At 25.7% G+C, this 13,938-nt stretch overlaps 1 protein-coding gene across 5 annotated transcripts in view; it reads right to left on the reverse strand.

Annotated features, from left to right (window-relative positions):
• LOC122510347 (autism susceptibility gene 2 protein) overlaps positions 1-13,938 on the reverse strand; it is a 38,602-nt gene that overhangs the window by 1,881 nt on the left and 22,783 nt on the right. Inside the window, exons 2-15 of one of the 5 annotated variants that reach the window (XM_043624919.1) lie at positions 12,897-13,082; positions 11,229-11,342; positions 10,927-10,962; positions 10,754-10,841; positions 10,454-10,656; positions 9,813-10,187; positions 6,687-6,943; positions 6,075-6,185; positions 5,496-5,713; positions 5,101-5,327; positions 3,582-3,737; positions 2,814-3,159; positions 2,371-2,512; positions 1,743-2,276 (exon numbers count right to left, since the gene is read on the reverse strand). In XM_043624919.1, the coding sequence (XP_043480854.1) occupies positions 1,743-2,276; positions 2,371-2,512; positions 2,814-3,159; positions 3,582-3,737; positions 5,101-5,327; positions 5,496-5,713; positions 6,075-6,185; positions 6,687-6,943; positions 9,813-10,187; positions 10,454-10,656; positions 10,754-10,841; positions 10,927-10,962; positions 11,229-11,342; positions 12,897-13,082 (2,993 nt within the window). Of the gene's footprint in view, positions 1-1,742; positions 2,277-2,370; positions 2,513-2,813; positions 3,160-3,581; positions 3,738-5,100; positions 5,328-5,495; positions 5,717-6,074; positions 6,189-6,686; positions 6,944-9,812; positions 10,188-10,453; positions 10,657-10,753; positions 10,842-10,926; positions 10,963-11,228; positions 11,343-12,896; positions 13,083-13,938 lie in introns of all 5 variants that reach the window. The other 4 variants (XM_043624917.1, XM_043624918.1, XM_043624920.1 and 1 more) reach the window with 4 other exon arrangements.

The raw sequence follows: 13,938 nt of genomic DNA on the forward strand, positions 1-13,938 counted from the left end.
AAATTGTATTGGAAATAATTGAATTCTTTCAGAGCATTTTATTAAAATTTAGAAAAATAATTTAATTTTTTGAGAAATTATATTCAAATTGTATTAAAAATAATTGAATTCATTCGAAGAATTTCATTAAAATTTTTAAAACAATTTAATTGTTTGAGAAATTTTATTCAAATTGTATTGAAAATAAAATTTTTTTAATATTTATGAAAATATTTAAATTGTTTTGAAGAATTTAAATACATTTTTATAAAATAATTGAAGTCCTTTGAACAATTTTTTTAAAATTTATGAAAATCAAATCATTCCAAGAAATTTATTGAAATTTTTTTAAAATAATCGAATTCAATCGAAGAATTTTATAGAAAAATTTAAAAAATAATTGAATTCTTTATTCAAATTGTATTGAGATTGAAAATGATAAAATTTTAATTATTATAAAAATAATTTAATTGTTTTCATGAATTTTATTACATTTTTTAAAAATAATTGAATTCTTTCAAAGAATTTTATTGAAATTTTTGAAAATAATTGAATTCTTGCTAAAAATTTTAGAAATTTTTTTTAAAAAATTGAATCGTTTGAGAGATTTTTTTCAAATTGTATTAAAAATAATTAAGTTTTAATAATTATGTGAATAACAGAATAGTTTCAAAGAGTTTTATAACATTTTTTTTTTTTATAATTGAATTCTTTTGCTTTTGAGTAATTAAATTAAAAAGAATTGAATTCTCATAAAAAATATTATCAAAATTTTTGAAAAAATAATTGATTTCTTTTGAGAAATTTGATTAAAAAACATTGTATTGAATGTTATTGAATTCTAGAGAAGAATTTTATCAAGATTTTTGAAAAAATAATTGCTTTCTTTTGAGAAATTTGATTAAAAATAATTGTAGTGAATGTAATTGAATTCTAGCGAAGAATTTTATCATTTATGAAAATAAATGAAGTCTTATGAAGAATTTTATTAAAATTTTTACGCCCTTAACAATTGTTATATTTTTTAATAATTTTTGAGAAAGTTCTTTGAGAGTTCAATTATTCAAAGAAAATAAAAGAAAGTTCACTTCAATATTATGAAATATCGATTATTCGAAAATTCTCCAATTAAATATATTATATTCAACTAATTTCAAAAAGAAAAAATATATAAAAATTATCCAAAAACTAACTGGTTCAGAATTTTCAATTTAAAGCATTTAAAATTTAAATATTCTGAAAATTCCATTTTGAAACATTTTGAAATTCAATTATTTATAAAAAATTGAAAAGTCAAGTCTTATAAAATTCAATTATTTTGATAATTTTTATACAACATGAATTTGAGCTTATTTAAAAATACAATATATTAGAATTCCAAAAATTGAAAATTTTGACGAATTAAGTTCAGAGTCAATTGCGACTTTAAACGATGAAAGTTTTAATAAATTAAAATTTACTAAATTAGGAATGAATTAAAAATGTTTGGAATTTAACTTTTGAAGGCAAATATTTGAAAAACGTATAAAAAGGGAAAAATAGACGAAAGTGAACGAAATAGGTGACAAAATTTTAAAAAATGGGAAAAGGTGAAAAGGTGCCAGTCATCCCTGTAAATTAAACATTAAATCTAAATTCGAGAAGTTAAATTAAATTCGAAAAGATAAATTAAATTAAATTTATTTAAAAGTTTCAAAATTGAAATTAAAAATTCGAGGCAAAAGAATAAAAAAAGAAGAAAGTTAGGAATAGAAAAAGTTTACCTAGGATCGGGAAGCTGATTTGGTCCAGGACCGGGACCAGAACCAGGTCCGGGTCCAACGGGAGGCGGCCTCGGTAGCATAACGACCTCATCCTCCTTGCTCCTTGGCTCTTCCTTGACTCGAATTTCTCCCGTGTCAATTGACGTGCCACCATTTCTAATTGGCGATCTCTCACGACCAACAACCATGTGCTGACGATTTTTCATCATCAATCTCTCGCGCTCCATTTCCCTTCTCTCCATTTCGCGTCTCTCCTTCTCTCGTCTCTCGCGTTCCCTCTCGGCCGCTTCCTGTTTTCTTTTTTCCTCTTTCTCCCGTTCCCGTCTCTCCTTCTCCCTCTGCTCCTCTCTCTCCCTCTCGCGTCTAACTCTCTCGCGCTCGCGTTCACGTTCCCGCTCACGTTCGCGCTCCCTCTCACGTTCCCTCTCTCGCTCACGCTCTTCAAACTCGGCCCTTCTGTCGATAGTCGGCATCTCTGGTTTTATCGCCCAGGAGACGGTCGTCGGAGGAAAACCTGATGGCGCTCGTTGTAATCTAAAAGAAATCACGAATCGATTAGATTATAATTATAATCGATTAGAAACAACAAAATTGCTCTTTGATAATAAAAAAAAGAGGAAGAATTTACCCTCTCCATGGATCATGAACTGATCCGAGTCCACCCAAGGGGGGCATTTCTCTCGACGAGGGGAAGCCGGAGAATCCTGGAAAATTGGGATTCGTCGTGCCAAATGTCGATGGGTATCTGCCGAATGGAGACATTCCGCTTCCTGCAAATAATAAATAAAGTTTTTTTTCTGTCCCTTATTTTCTTTTCTACTACAGGGTTGCCACAAAAATTTAATTTTGCTTTTCCCTGATTTCCAGACAAAATTTTGACTTTTTCCCTGACCCTAAAGAATATTCTGATTCAAAGTGCAATTATTATTGAATATTAAAAAAAAATGTTCTATTACATTTATTTGGCAACTCTGCACTACTATTTTTTACTACGAAAAAATAGTGTTAATTTGAAAAAAGAAAATTGATTGATTAATGAAAAGAAAAAAATTGTCGAGAAAGATACGTTACCTAAATGTGAAGACGAAGAGGACAAGAAGGCGACAGGATGTGGTTGTGGTGGTGCCGGATGAGTCTGTGGCATGTTACTTGGAAGTGACATCGGTGGATTTAGACCGAGACCACCTGTGGGACCTCCAGCGAAAAGATGACCTGGTGGTCGGAGTAATTCAGTTTTCGTACTGACAACACTATTGGCCTTTGCCTCGGCCCGTTGTTTTTGTTGATGATGATAGATCTCCCACGCTATTCGGGCGTGCATCGCATTCCACTTTCCAGTCTTCTGCAATGCGAATTCAACGTTCGAGAATTCTTTCACTCGAAACTCTTGATTGTTTCGTACATTTGGATTTGGCATCTTTTCGAGAGAGAAAACAAACAAAAGAAAACAAGCGAACTTGTAATCATCAAAAATATACAAACAAACATTTACTTCAAAATTAAAATTCTATCAAATCAAAAAAAAAAAAAAAAATAGGTAAATTTTTTCTGTTTATAAATTAAAATTTAGAAAAAAAATTCATAAAGAAAAATTATAAAAATTAAATTTTAGGAAGAAATATGCAAAAAGAAAAATTAAAATTTAGGAAGAAAAATTATAAATTGAAATTTAGAAACAAAAAGTATAAATTAAAAGTCAAGAAGAAAAAATTAATAAAGAGAAATTTATAAATTACAAAGAATTGAAGTAAAATATTAAAAGAAGCAAATAAAGAAAATTTTTCCTCCTGTCTGTTACTATTTTTCCGTTTTTTTTTTTTTTTGGCAATCGAATAATACCTTTGGAGGAAATGACGAGAGATGATTATGGGCGACAAATGGTCCAGGAGGAGCTCCACCAGGATGAAGAAGACCGGCATTGAATCCGGAGATTCCTGAGAGATTGAGACTCCCGCGAAAAAATTGTGAATCAACTGCTCCTAACTTTGGAATGTCCTGAAACATAACGAAAATTATAGAGTAAAAATTATTTTTCAAAGAAAAATAAGACGAATCCGACAAACAATCGGAAGAAAAGTTAATCATAATTTTATTATTTTGAATTTAAACTGAGAAAAAACTCATTTAGTTGTTGTTTGCTTTTTTGTTCTTGACTTTTTTAATAATTTTTCTTTTTAAATATTATCAATTTTAAAATTAATGAATTAAAAGACATCGAACTTTTAAATTTTAGAGAATAATTGAATTTTCAAATATATTTTATAACGAATTAAGAAAAAAATTGAATTCTTTCGTGAAATTTTTTTGAAAATAATTGAATTTTTGCAATGAATTTTACAATGAAAATTTTTTGCAATGAAAATAATTGAATTTTTTCGAACGATTTATTAAAATTTTAGAAAATAATTGAATTTTAAGAACAATTTCTTACTTTCATAATCGTGTTTGTTAATAATTGAAATTGAACATTTAATTATTAAATTTTATTAAAATTTTAGAAAATAATTGAATTGTCAAAAATATTTTATAACGAATTAAGAAAAAAAAGTGAATATTTTCGTGGAATTTTTTTGCAAATAATTGATTTTTTGCACTGAATTTTACTATTCATAAATATAATTGAATTTTTTCGAAAGATTTATTAAAATTTTAGAAAATAATTGAATTTTGTTGAAAAATATTATTAAAAATTTTTTTATGGAATGGAATTCTTTAATGAATTGTTATTAAAATTGGAGTAAAATTAATTGAATTTTTGCAATGAATTTTACTATTTATAAATAAAATTGAATTATTTCGAAGGATTTATTACAATTTTAGAAAATAATTGAATTTTTTGAAATTATTTATAACGAAATAAGAAAAAAATTGAATTCTTTGGTGAAATTTTTTTGAAAATAATTGAATTTTTGCAAAGATTTTGTAACGAATTAAGAAAGAAATTGAACTCTGTCGTGAAATTTTTTTTGAAAATAATTGAATTTTTGCAAAAAATGTTTCTATTTATAAAAATAATTGAATTTTTACGGAGAATGTTATTATTTATGAAAATAATTTAATTCTTGCGAATAATTTTATTAAAATTTTTGAAATTAATAAACAAGAATAATTAATTAGTAAATTTCAAAACAAGTGTAAAATTAAATTTTTCTGTTTCCTTTATAATGCAAAATTATGACATTTGACTAACTTTTCTTACTGTCTGTCAGATTCCTGAAAGAAAATGGAGATAAACAAAAACTATTAAAAAAAATAAATAAATAAAAACTTTTAAGAAAACAGAGACAAATACAAAACTATTAAAGAAAAGCAGAGATAAAAAATATTAATGAAAAATGGTGATAAAAAATAGACTCACAATCGAAGGAGGATAAAGACTTGTAGGTGCAGATTGGGGCATTAATGACGACGAATGTTGATGAACATGAGTGTGTTCATGTTGATGATGATGCATTTCCGTTCGTATATAGAGCGGTGGTCCAAGATTTCCAACATCCACTCCAATATTACGATTTTGAGGAGCCAGAAATCTATTCTCGAGATCTCTTCTCAACAGGTCTGCCTGACCTGCAACATGATTCACCCCTACACCACGATTAATAAAAACCTTTTTTCTCAAAAAAAGAATAATACTTTTAACAGTGGGAAAAAATCTTCAAGATTATCAAATGATCTCGAATTTCATTAAATTATCCGAAAAGAAAAAAAGAATTTAAATTAAGAAAATTAATTTTCAAAAAGGATTCAACTTACTTGTTTGGAAGAGAGACTCAGCTGAGAATGGATTTGGATTTGCTGGAGGTGGAGGAAGCGAGGGCATTGAAGTATGAGGACTCGCATTCGAAACTGGCGGTGGAAGTGGTGCTGCAAACATCGGCGGTGGAAATGTGTGTAAACCAACAGGAACCGGCGGTGGAGTTGGCCTTGGAACTGATGTGTTTATTGCTGGTGATAATTGTGGTGCCGAGCTGCTGCTGCAAAATTTTACAATTATTTTACTCTTTCTCCCATTAATTTTCAAAAACATTCAATACACGAAAATTTTTATTTTTATTTACTTTTCTAAAAACGGGAAATAATTTACTGGAACTTTAAACTTGTTAGCTCTGCAAAATTTCTTTCAACATTTAAACATAAAATTGAAAGAAAGCAAAATAAAATTCCTGGAGTAATTGAAAATTGAATTGAAAAATAATTCGGTTATTTACATTCCGTGAATGAAATAAACTTTTTTTTATGTTTCGGAGTAGTTAAAATTGTTAGAATTAAATGAATTGCAATTAATAGAATTGATTAATTGGAAATAATTGATGTAGAAAAATCTATAATTACCTGATCCACCCTTGAGCCTTTGAGTAAGCAGGTAGACTAGAATTGGCTGGGGAGGACGTGTTTGGCACACTGACAGGCGTTATGCTCCCGCGACTTAAGCTGCTCACGTTGCTGCTGTAGCGAGGATCATTTTTTATTGACAACGTTAAAAATAGGCTTTTTGAGAATTAAAGAAATTTACTTAATTTGAATAAATGAACAAAAATAAATAATTTACATATGTAGAACTTAATTCAAAAAATTACGATTAAAAGGAGCTTCCAAAATTAATATTTCCAAACAATTGTAAATTGTTAACAAAAATCACTTGTATTAAATAAGTAATATTAATATTCATAATTATTGTTTGATATTCACGAAAATAATTAGTAACCTAATACTAATTAATTTTCGGTGATCTTTAGAATTTGAAAATATTTAGAACAATTTGAAAACATTTAGAACAATTTTGAAAATATTTAGAACAATTTGAAAATATTAAGAACAGTTTAGAATGGAAGAATTTAGAATAAACAAAATGAACGGAAGCGTAAAGTTTCTTTTTTCTTTTTGCTAATTAAACTATTGGGAGAATATAATTGCTATCTTGGATCAATTGACAAGACAATGTACCTGTAACTATCTCGTTCACGATTCGGGCTGTGTCCGCGTGGTGAGTTGTTGGTATTTCTTCCGGCTAAACTACAGGCCACGATGTCCCGATGTGCAATGGTATTTGCGGTGGTAACTGTATTTGTTATCGTGGAAACACACGTGGTTGTGGCAGCACTAAGTGGAGTATTATTGGTAATATTGTTATTATGATTCGGCACATTATTTGTTATTGTTTGTTTTGTTAAATTCGTGCACGGCGATGCTCTGCTGCCTCTCTGCAAAGAAAAAAAAATAATCAACCCCGATTTCAATAAAATTTAATGTTAAAATAAATTGTACAATATTGTATATTTTTAATAACAGACTTCGCACTTGATAATTAATTATTTAAAAAAGTAGGAAAAAGTAGCTTTAAGAAAGAAGAAAAAAAATATAAAATTCGAAAAAATGGAAAATAAACTCTACTTATTGTCAATTATTAAAATAGAAAATAATAGCTATCGAAAAATTAAATTTGATACTTAAAAATTCATTTTAGCCGATTCACAAAAATATTATTCTATATTTCTCTGATTTCTATCAAAAATAAATTTAGAATTAAATTATTTTTCAAAGATTTGATTAGAATTCTTCAAAAAATACAATTATATTTAAAAATAATTTTTGAGAGTAAAAAAATAAAATTCTTTAAAGTATAAAATTTATTTCGATAAAATTTCACAAAATTTCAAATTAATGTGAAACTTAATTTAATCTTTTTGAATTATTTACCAGAATTTAACTATTTTCAAAAAATTTTAGTTACGATTTTTCAAAAGACTAATTCTTTTTCATAATTTCTAAATAAAACTGTTCAAAACTTGAACAATTTTTGTTAAATAAATATTAAAATTAATAAATTAAGCATTTTTTAAAAGAAATATTTAAATATTATCAGTTTTACAACAATTAAAATTTTCAAAGACTTGAATTTAAAAATCTATTGAAATTTAATTATTTCTAAAAATTAATACTATAACAATTCAAATATTCAATTATTATCTAAAATTGTACGAGAATTCAATTATTTAAATGCAAAAATAAATATTTTAATGAACAATTGATTATTTCTGAAAATTGGATACTTATAAAGAATTTTATTAAACATTTTATAAATAATTGAATTTTTTAAAAGAATTTTATTAAAATTAAAAGAAATAAATGAATTGTTTGAAAAATTTTATTCAAATTGTATTGAAAATAAAATAATTTTATAACATTTTTTTTAAATAATTGAACTCTTGCAAAGAATTTTATTACAATTTTTGAAAATAATTCAATTCTTTACAAAAAATTTATTAAAATTTAAATAAATGAATGAATTGTTTGAAAAATTTTACTCAAATTCTATTGAAAATAAAAGAATTTTAATATTTATGAGAATAATTGAATTGAATTTTATATAGAAGAATTTTATTACATTTTTAAAAATAATTAAATTCTAGCGAAGAACTTTATTACAATTTATGAAAATAATTCAATTCTTTCCAAGAATTTTATTAAAATTTTAAGAAATAATTGAATTATTTGAGAAATTTTACTTAAATTCTATTTAAAATAAAAGAATTTTAATATTTATGAGAATAATTGAATTGAATTTTATTTAGAAGAATCTTATTTCATTTTTTAAAAAATTATTGAATTGAATTTTATTTAGAAGAATTTTATTACATTTTAAAAAATAATTGAATTCTTGCGAAGAATTTTATTCCAATTTATGAAAATAATTCCATTCTTTCCAAGAATTTCATTAAAATTTAAAGAAATAATTTAATTATTTGAGAGATTTTACTCAAATTCTATTTAAAATAAAATAATTTTAATATTTATGAGAATAATTGAATTGAATTTTATTTAGAAGACTCTTATTTCATTTTTTTTTTTAAATAATTGAATTGAATTTTATTTAGAAGAATTTTATTACATTTTAAAAAATAATTGAATTCTTGTGAAGAATTTTATTACAATTTATGAAAATAATTTAATTCTTTCCAAGAATTTTATTAAAATTTTAAGAAATAAATAAATTAATTGAAAAATTTTATTTAAATTGTATTGAAAATAAAAAGAATGTACTATTTATGAAAATACTTGAAATATTTAGAAAATTTTTATTACATTTTTATAAAATAATTGAATTGTTCTGAAGAATTGTATTATTTATGAGAATAATTAAATTCGTTCGAATAATATTATTAAAATGTAAAAAATTTTTGAAATAAACTATATTTCTTTGTTGAAATTTAATTGGTAAAAATTTTATAAAAAATAAATGAATTCTGTCGAAGAATTTTTATTAATTGTTTTAAATAATTAATTTCTTTCAACAAAATTATGAAAATTGTATTTCAAATAATTGAATTTCTCTAAAAATTTAATTATTTATGAAAATAATTGAATTTTTGGGAAAAATTTTATTCAATTTTTTTGAAAAATTATTGAATTCTTTTGTGAAATCTCATTAAAATAGTAAATATATTGAAAATAATTTAAGTTTTGTGAAAATTTGTCAAAAATAATTAAATGTTTCAAAGTATTAAATTAAAATTTTTTGAATTGTTGTAAAGAATTTTATTGAAATTATTTTAAATCGTTTTTAAGAATTTTATTGAAATTATTTTAAAACGTTTTTAAGAATTTTATTAAAATTTTCAAGAATGATTTTTCATTAGGATTTAAAGTATTTTGTAAATTGACACAAAACAAGTTACAATAGAATTTAAAGTAAACAAAAACTAACTGATTTGAATCAATTGAGAATTTTTTTTGAATTTAAAATTTGAATCAATAAAGTTGTTAATAGTGTAAATTATTAAAAAGAAGAAAAAAGTAGCTTTTAGTGTTACAAATCTAAATACAGTTCTTTCTTTACAATGAAGGAAAAAAATTATCAAAATACTATCAGATCGTAAAAAAAGTGGTAAATAAGTAGGTTTTGGTAGATGAGTACGAAGCCTGTAATTATTATGATAATTTTTGCCGATTTCGAGTGAATATTTGATTGAGAAATATAAATATTTGATTGAGTAGAGAAATTTGGGAGAAAATTGAAAATTCGAGATATCTTTTAAAAAATATAAATAAAAGGGGGATAAAAAAACTCACCACGTCGGTGCGAGACGATGTCGAGTGTGAGGGCGATGGTACAGCGGGTGGAAGATAGGGACTGTGATTGAGGGCAGTGTAGGGAGTGTAGAGAGGTGGATAAGAAGGCTGTGTTTGTGGATAAGCAGCCATTGGCAATGGTGGTGGATAACTCGTGGTTGCCGCTCCGTTGGACGGGGCTGCTGGAGTAACACCCAAACTTGCGACAGCGGGACTAGTTGTGTGGCTCGATGAGACGTGTGGTACATTAGGCGTATGTAGAGCAGGTATCGTAGTGTGAGGTTGTTGAGGCAGTGATGGAGGCGGTAGAGCGGGCGAAGCTGGCGGTTGTTGTGGAGCTATTGCACGAGGATTCGCTGCCAGCGGACTAGTAATCTGGTAAATTGGAAAAAGAAACTTCATTAAAATCACTAATTTATCCAACTATTCATTATTTCACTTATTTCACTTATTCATTTATTTCTAGGGAACTAAATAAAAACTATTAAAAGTAAAAAAACTCCTTTCAGAAATTTCAAAAATGTTCAAATTTTTCCATTGGAAAATTATCTTCTTGGTACAGATTTTTCCATTGGAGAAATATTTAGAAAAAATATTCTTTGACACCCTCTTAGAGTAAATATGAAAGTGGCTGTACTCACAGGTGGTTGGGATATGTGAGGGGGCAATGTCGGACTCGGAGGACTTGGTGCTGTTGGAACTGGTGCAGAAGCAGGCACAGGAGGAGGAATTGGAGCCGGAGCATCAGTCGCAGGATTAGAAATTTGTCCGCCAGTGTCCGGAGGAGATCCTCCTGCTCCATTGGCTGGCGGCAGCACGTGTGGCGAGGAAGATGGCAACTCGTCTGCAAAAAATTCATTCGTAAACTCCCAAATTCAAAACTTTTCTTCTCCCACCTAATAAAAATATCAGTCACGTTAAAATTTCAGTGAAAATCTTACATTTTCGTGCAAGAGGCGGTGGAGTAGCAGATTCAAAGAGTACCGATTCACCATCAGAGCCCTTGTCGTCTTCTCCTTCGCTATCACACTAAAAAGGAGAAAAAACGAAGAATGTTATGACAAAAATTCAAATTTCGAATACGAAGTAAAAAAACAACAAAAAGTATACTTACGATATAGCCTTTACCCGAACTGCAATGACTACTTGCCTATAAAACAAAGTTTAAAATATTCATGTAAGTCATATGCGAAGTTGAGTTAAGCTTATCAATGCACGAAAACTATTAAAAGTAGGTATAATCAGTCTCTAATTGTCTGACATTTTCTTTTGAAAAATGTTATCTTTTGTAATTGAAGAACGTTCTCTTTATCATTTTGTTATCGACAACATTATTGTCAACTCAAAAGAAAAATGTTGTCTACTTTTAAAAGTTTTTTTTCTTGCAAATAGAATATTTCTTTTTCTTCTTCTTACATCGCTGAGATGGTCCCTGGAACTGTCTGCGTCTTGACAATCTCTAGTTGCACCAGGGCCATGCAACTGTTCAGACGCTCTTCCGCTATCGTCACTTGTGCCTGCATCTAGGCCCTGTAAATTAAAGAATCGTGATTAATTATTTTCTCCAAAAATGGAAAAAGACTAGTAAAAAAAGAAATTTATTATTATTTTCATGTTTTATAATAATTAAAGAAGATTAAGTGATAAAATCAATATTTTATTTTATAAGAACATTGTTACTTACTGCAACTTATTCAAAATTAATTTCATCATTTCAATTCAATTATTATTTTCTAGATTTCTTTACTAAAATTCTTCTTTAAATCAATTAATTTTAATAATTTTTGAAAAAGTTCTTTGAGAATTTTCAATTTTATTTGTTTACAATTCAACTTTACGAAAATTTGGAATATTTTAAATATTTCAATTAAAATTTTTCAAAAAAAAATAATTATATACAGAATTGTTAGTTAAAAATATGAAAAATTCAAATTTTCAATGATTTTAATTTGAAAGCTTTTCAAAATTCAATTATTATTATCTAAAATTTTAAATAAAATTGATTTTTAAATCAATTTTTATTAGAAAATTCTTCGAGACTTCAATTATTTCAAAATACAAAAATAAATAATTTTGAATAATTGAATGCTTCTTAAAATAAAATTCTTAGAAACAATTTAATCATTAAATTTTTAAGAAATTGAATTCTTTTGACGAATTTTAATGAAATTTTCGAAAAATTCAATAAAAATTGTATTAAAAATAATCGAAATTTTGCGATCAAATTTATTATTTATGAAAATAGTTAAAATTCCTAAAAAGAATCTTATTACTTATTAAAATTATTAAATCACTAAAAAAGTTTGTTATTTATGAAAATAATTGAATTATTGCGAAGAAATTTATAAAAAATATTGTAAATAGTTGAATTTCCGTGAAATTTTTAATATTTATGAAAAGAATAAAATGTTTGCGTAGAATTTTATTAAAAATATTTTTTAATAATTGAATTCTTTTAGAAAATTTGAATAAAATATTAAATATTAAAAATTATTTAATTGACTAAAAGTTTTGAAAATAATTGAAATTTGGCTAAGTATTTTATTACAATTTTTGAAAAGAATTGAATTTCGGAAAAGAATTATAGTATTTTTAAAAATAATTGAAATTTTGAAGAGAATTTAAAAAAATTGAAATAATTGAATTTGTGCGAAGAATTTTATTGACATTTCTAAAAATAATTTAATTCCTTAAAAAAGATTAAAATTTTAAAAACTAATTAGATTTCATCTAGAAATTTAATTAAAATTGTATTGTAAATAATTGAATTCTTTCAGAGAATTTTATTAAAAATTAAAAAAAAAGAATTGAATTCATTCAAATTTTATTACATTTTTCCCTAATTCTTTTACTGAATCCCCTGACCTGTGTCAAACATGCTTTAGAAAAAAAAAGAATTTAGTATTAAGACCTCAATAAAAAAGAATTTAGTAGAAAAAGACTTTAATAAAAAAATAATTTAGTAGAAAAAGACTTGAGTAAAAAAAAGACTTTCGTAAATACTTTAAGAGGTAAAATAATAAAAAAAGACTTCTATTATTACAAAAGGGGTATAATTTCTCCCTTCATTAAATATTCAATTACCTGGTTGAGCGTTGAGGGTGGCAGTATGGAATTGTGTGAATAATGATTGTGCTTATAATGATTCTTGATGTGATGCTCGTTGTGCCGGTTATTTTGTCCGATATCCACCTTTGGTTTTTCATCAACTATCGACAATAGTGAATGAAGTTTCTTGACATTATTTTTACCAGCTAGTTTTATTGCACTCTGTAAACAAAAGAACAAATTTATGCATTAGATACATATACATAATATTGGAATAATAAATTAAATATTCAAGTCAGGTAAAAAAGAGGAAATACAGAGGAAATTGGAAATTGTACGAAAAATGAAAGATAAAGAGAGAAAGTTTGAGGAATGTAAAAAATTTCCTTATTTTTGATCATTTGTTGACATTCTTTGCACACACAGTCTCGGAATTCTTATTTGCAGATTTATCATTATTTATACTGCCGGGTTTTGTAAATTCGAATAAATAAATGTGACGACGGTAATAAATATCCAAAGAGGATAAATTCTGTTTTTTCTGTTTATTAATTACATTTAAACGGATTTACTCAATTCAATTCCTTTTTATCGGTATTTATTGTTAAAATTAAGCCACGGATAATAAGTTTTACAAGATAAGTAACTGTGATAATAATTTCAAGTCCGCTTCTGATTGGCTGGTAGTTTATGGACAAAATAACCAACCAATAGAAAACTAGTTGTAAAAGTGTTATTGCAGTTTCCCATCTATTGAAATGTGTCTAACTTCAGTTCGTTCGGCAACAAGAAAAGTGAAAAACATGAAAAACGAAATAAAGAATGAAAATTGAAATTAAAAGTGAAAAAAAGAGTAAAAGTGGTTAAAAGTGAATAGTTATCAAGTGGATTAAGCAAAACTAACATAATAAAGTCGCCTAAGTCTGATTAGTACGTAAATTTTTTATATCCATTGTTCTTGTAAATCACTGTTTGAAGGTTATGTTACACACTTTGTATTCAATACGTTTTCTACGTTTAACGTTTTCTACTATTTCTATCATTTACTCTAATTTACTTTTATATTATATATTCGAGA

The sequence above is a fragment of the Leptopilina heterotoma genome, unplaced genomic scaffold (genome assembly GCF_015476425.1).
Source record: "Leptopilina heterotoma isolate Lh14 unplaced genomic scaffold, ASM1547642v1 Lhet_68, whole genome shotgun sequence".
Taxonomy (NCBI): domain Eukaryota; kingdom Metazoa; phylum Arthropoda; class Insecta; order Hymenoptera; family Figitidae; genus Leptopilina; species Leptopilina heterotoma.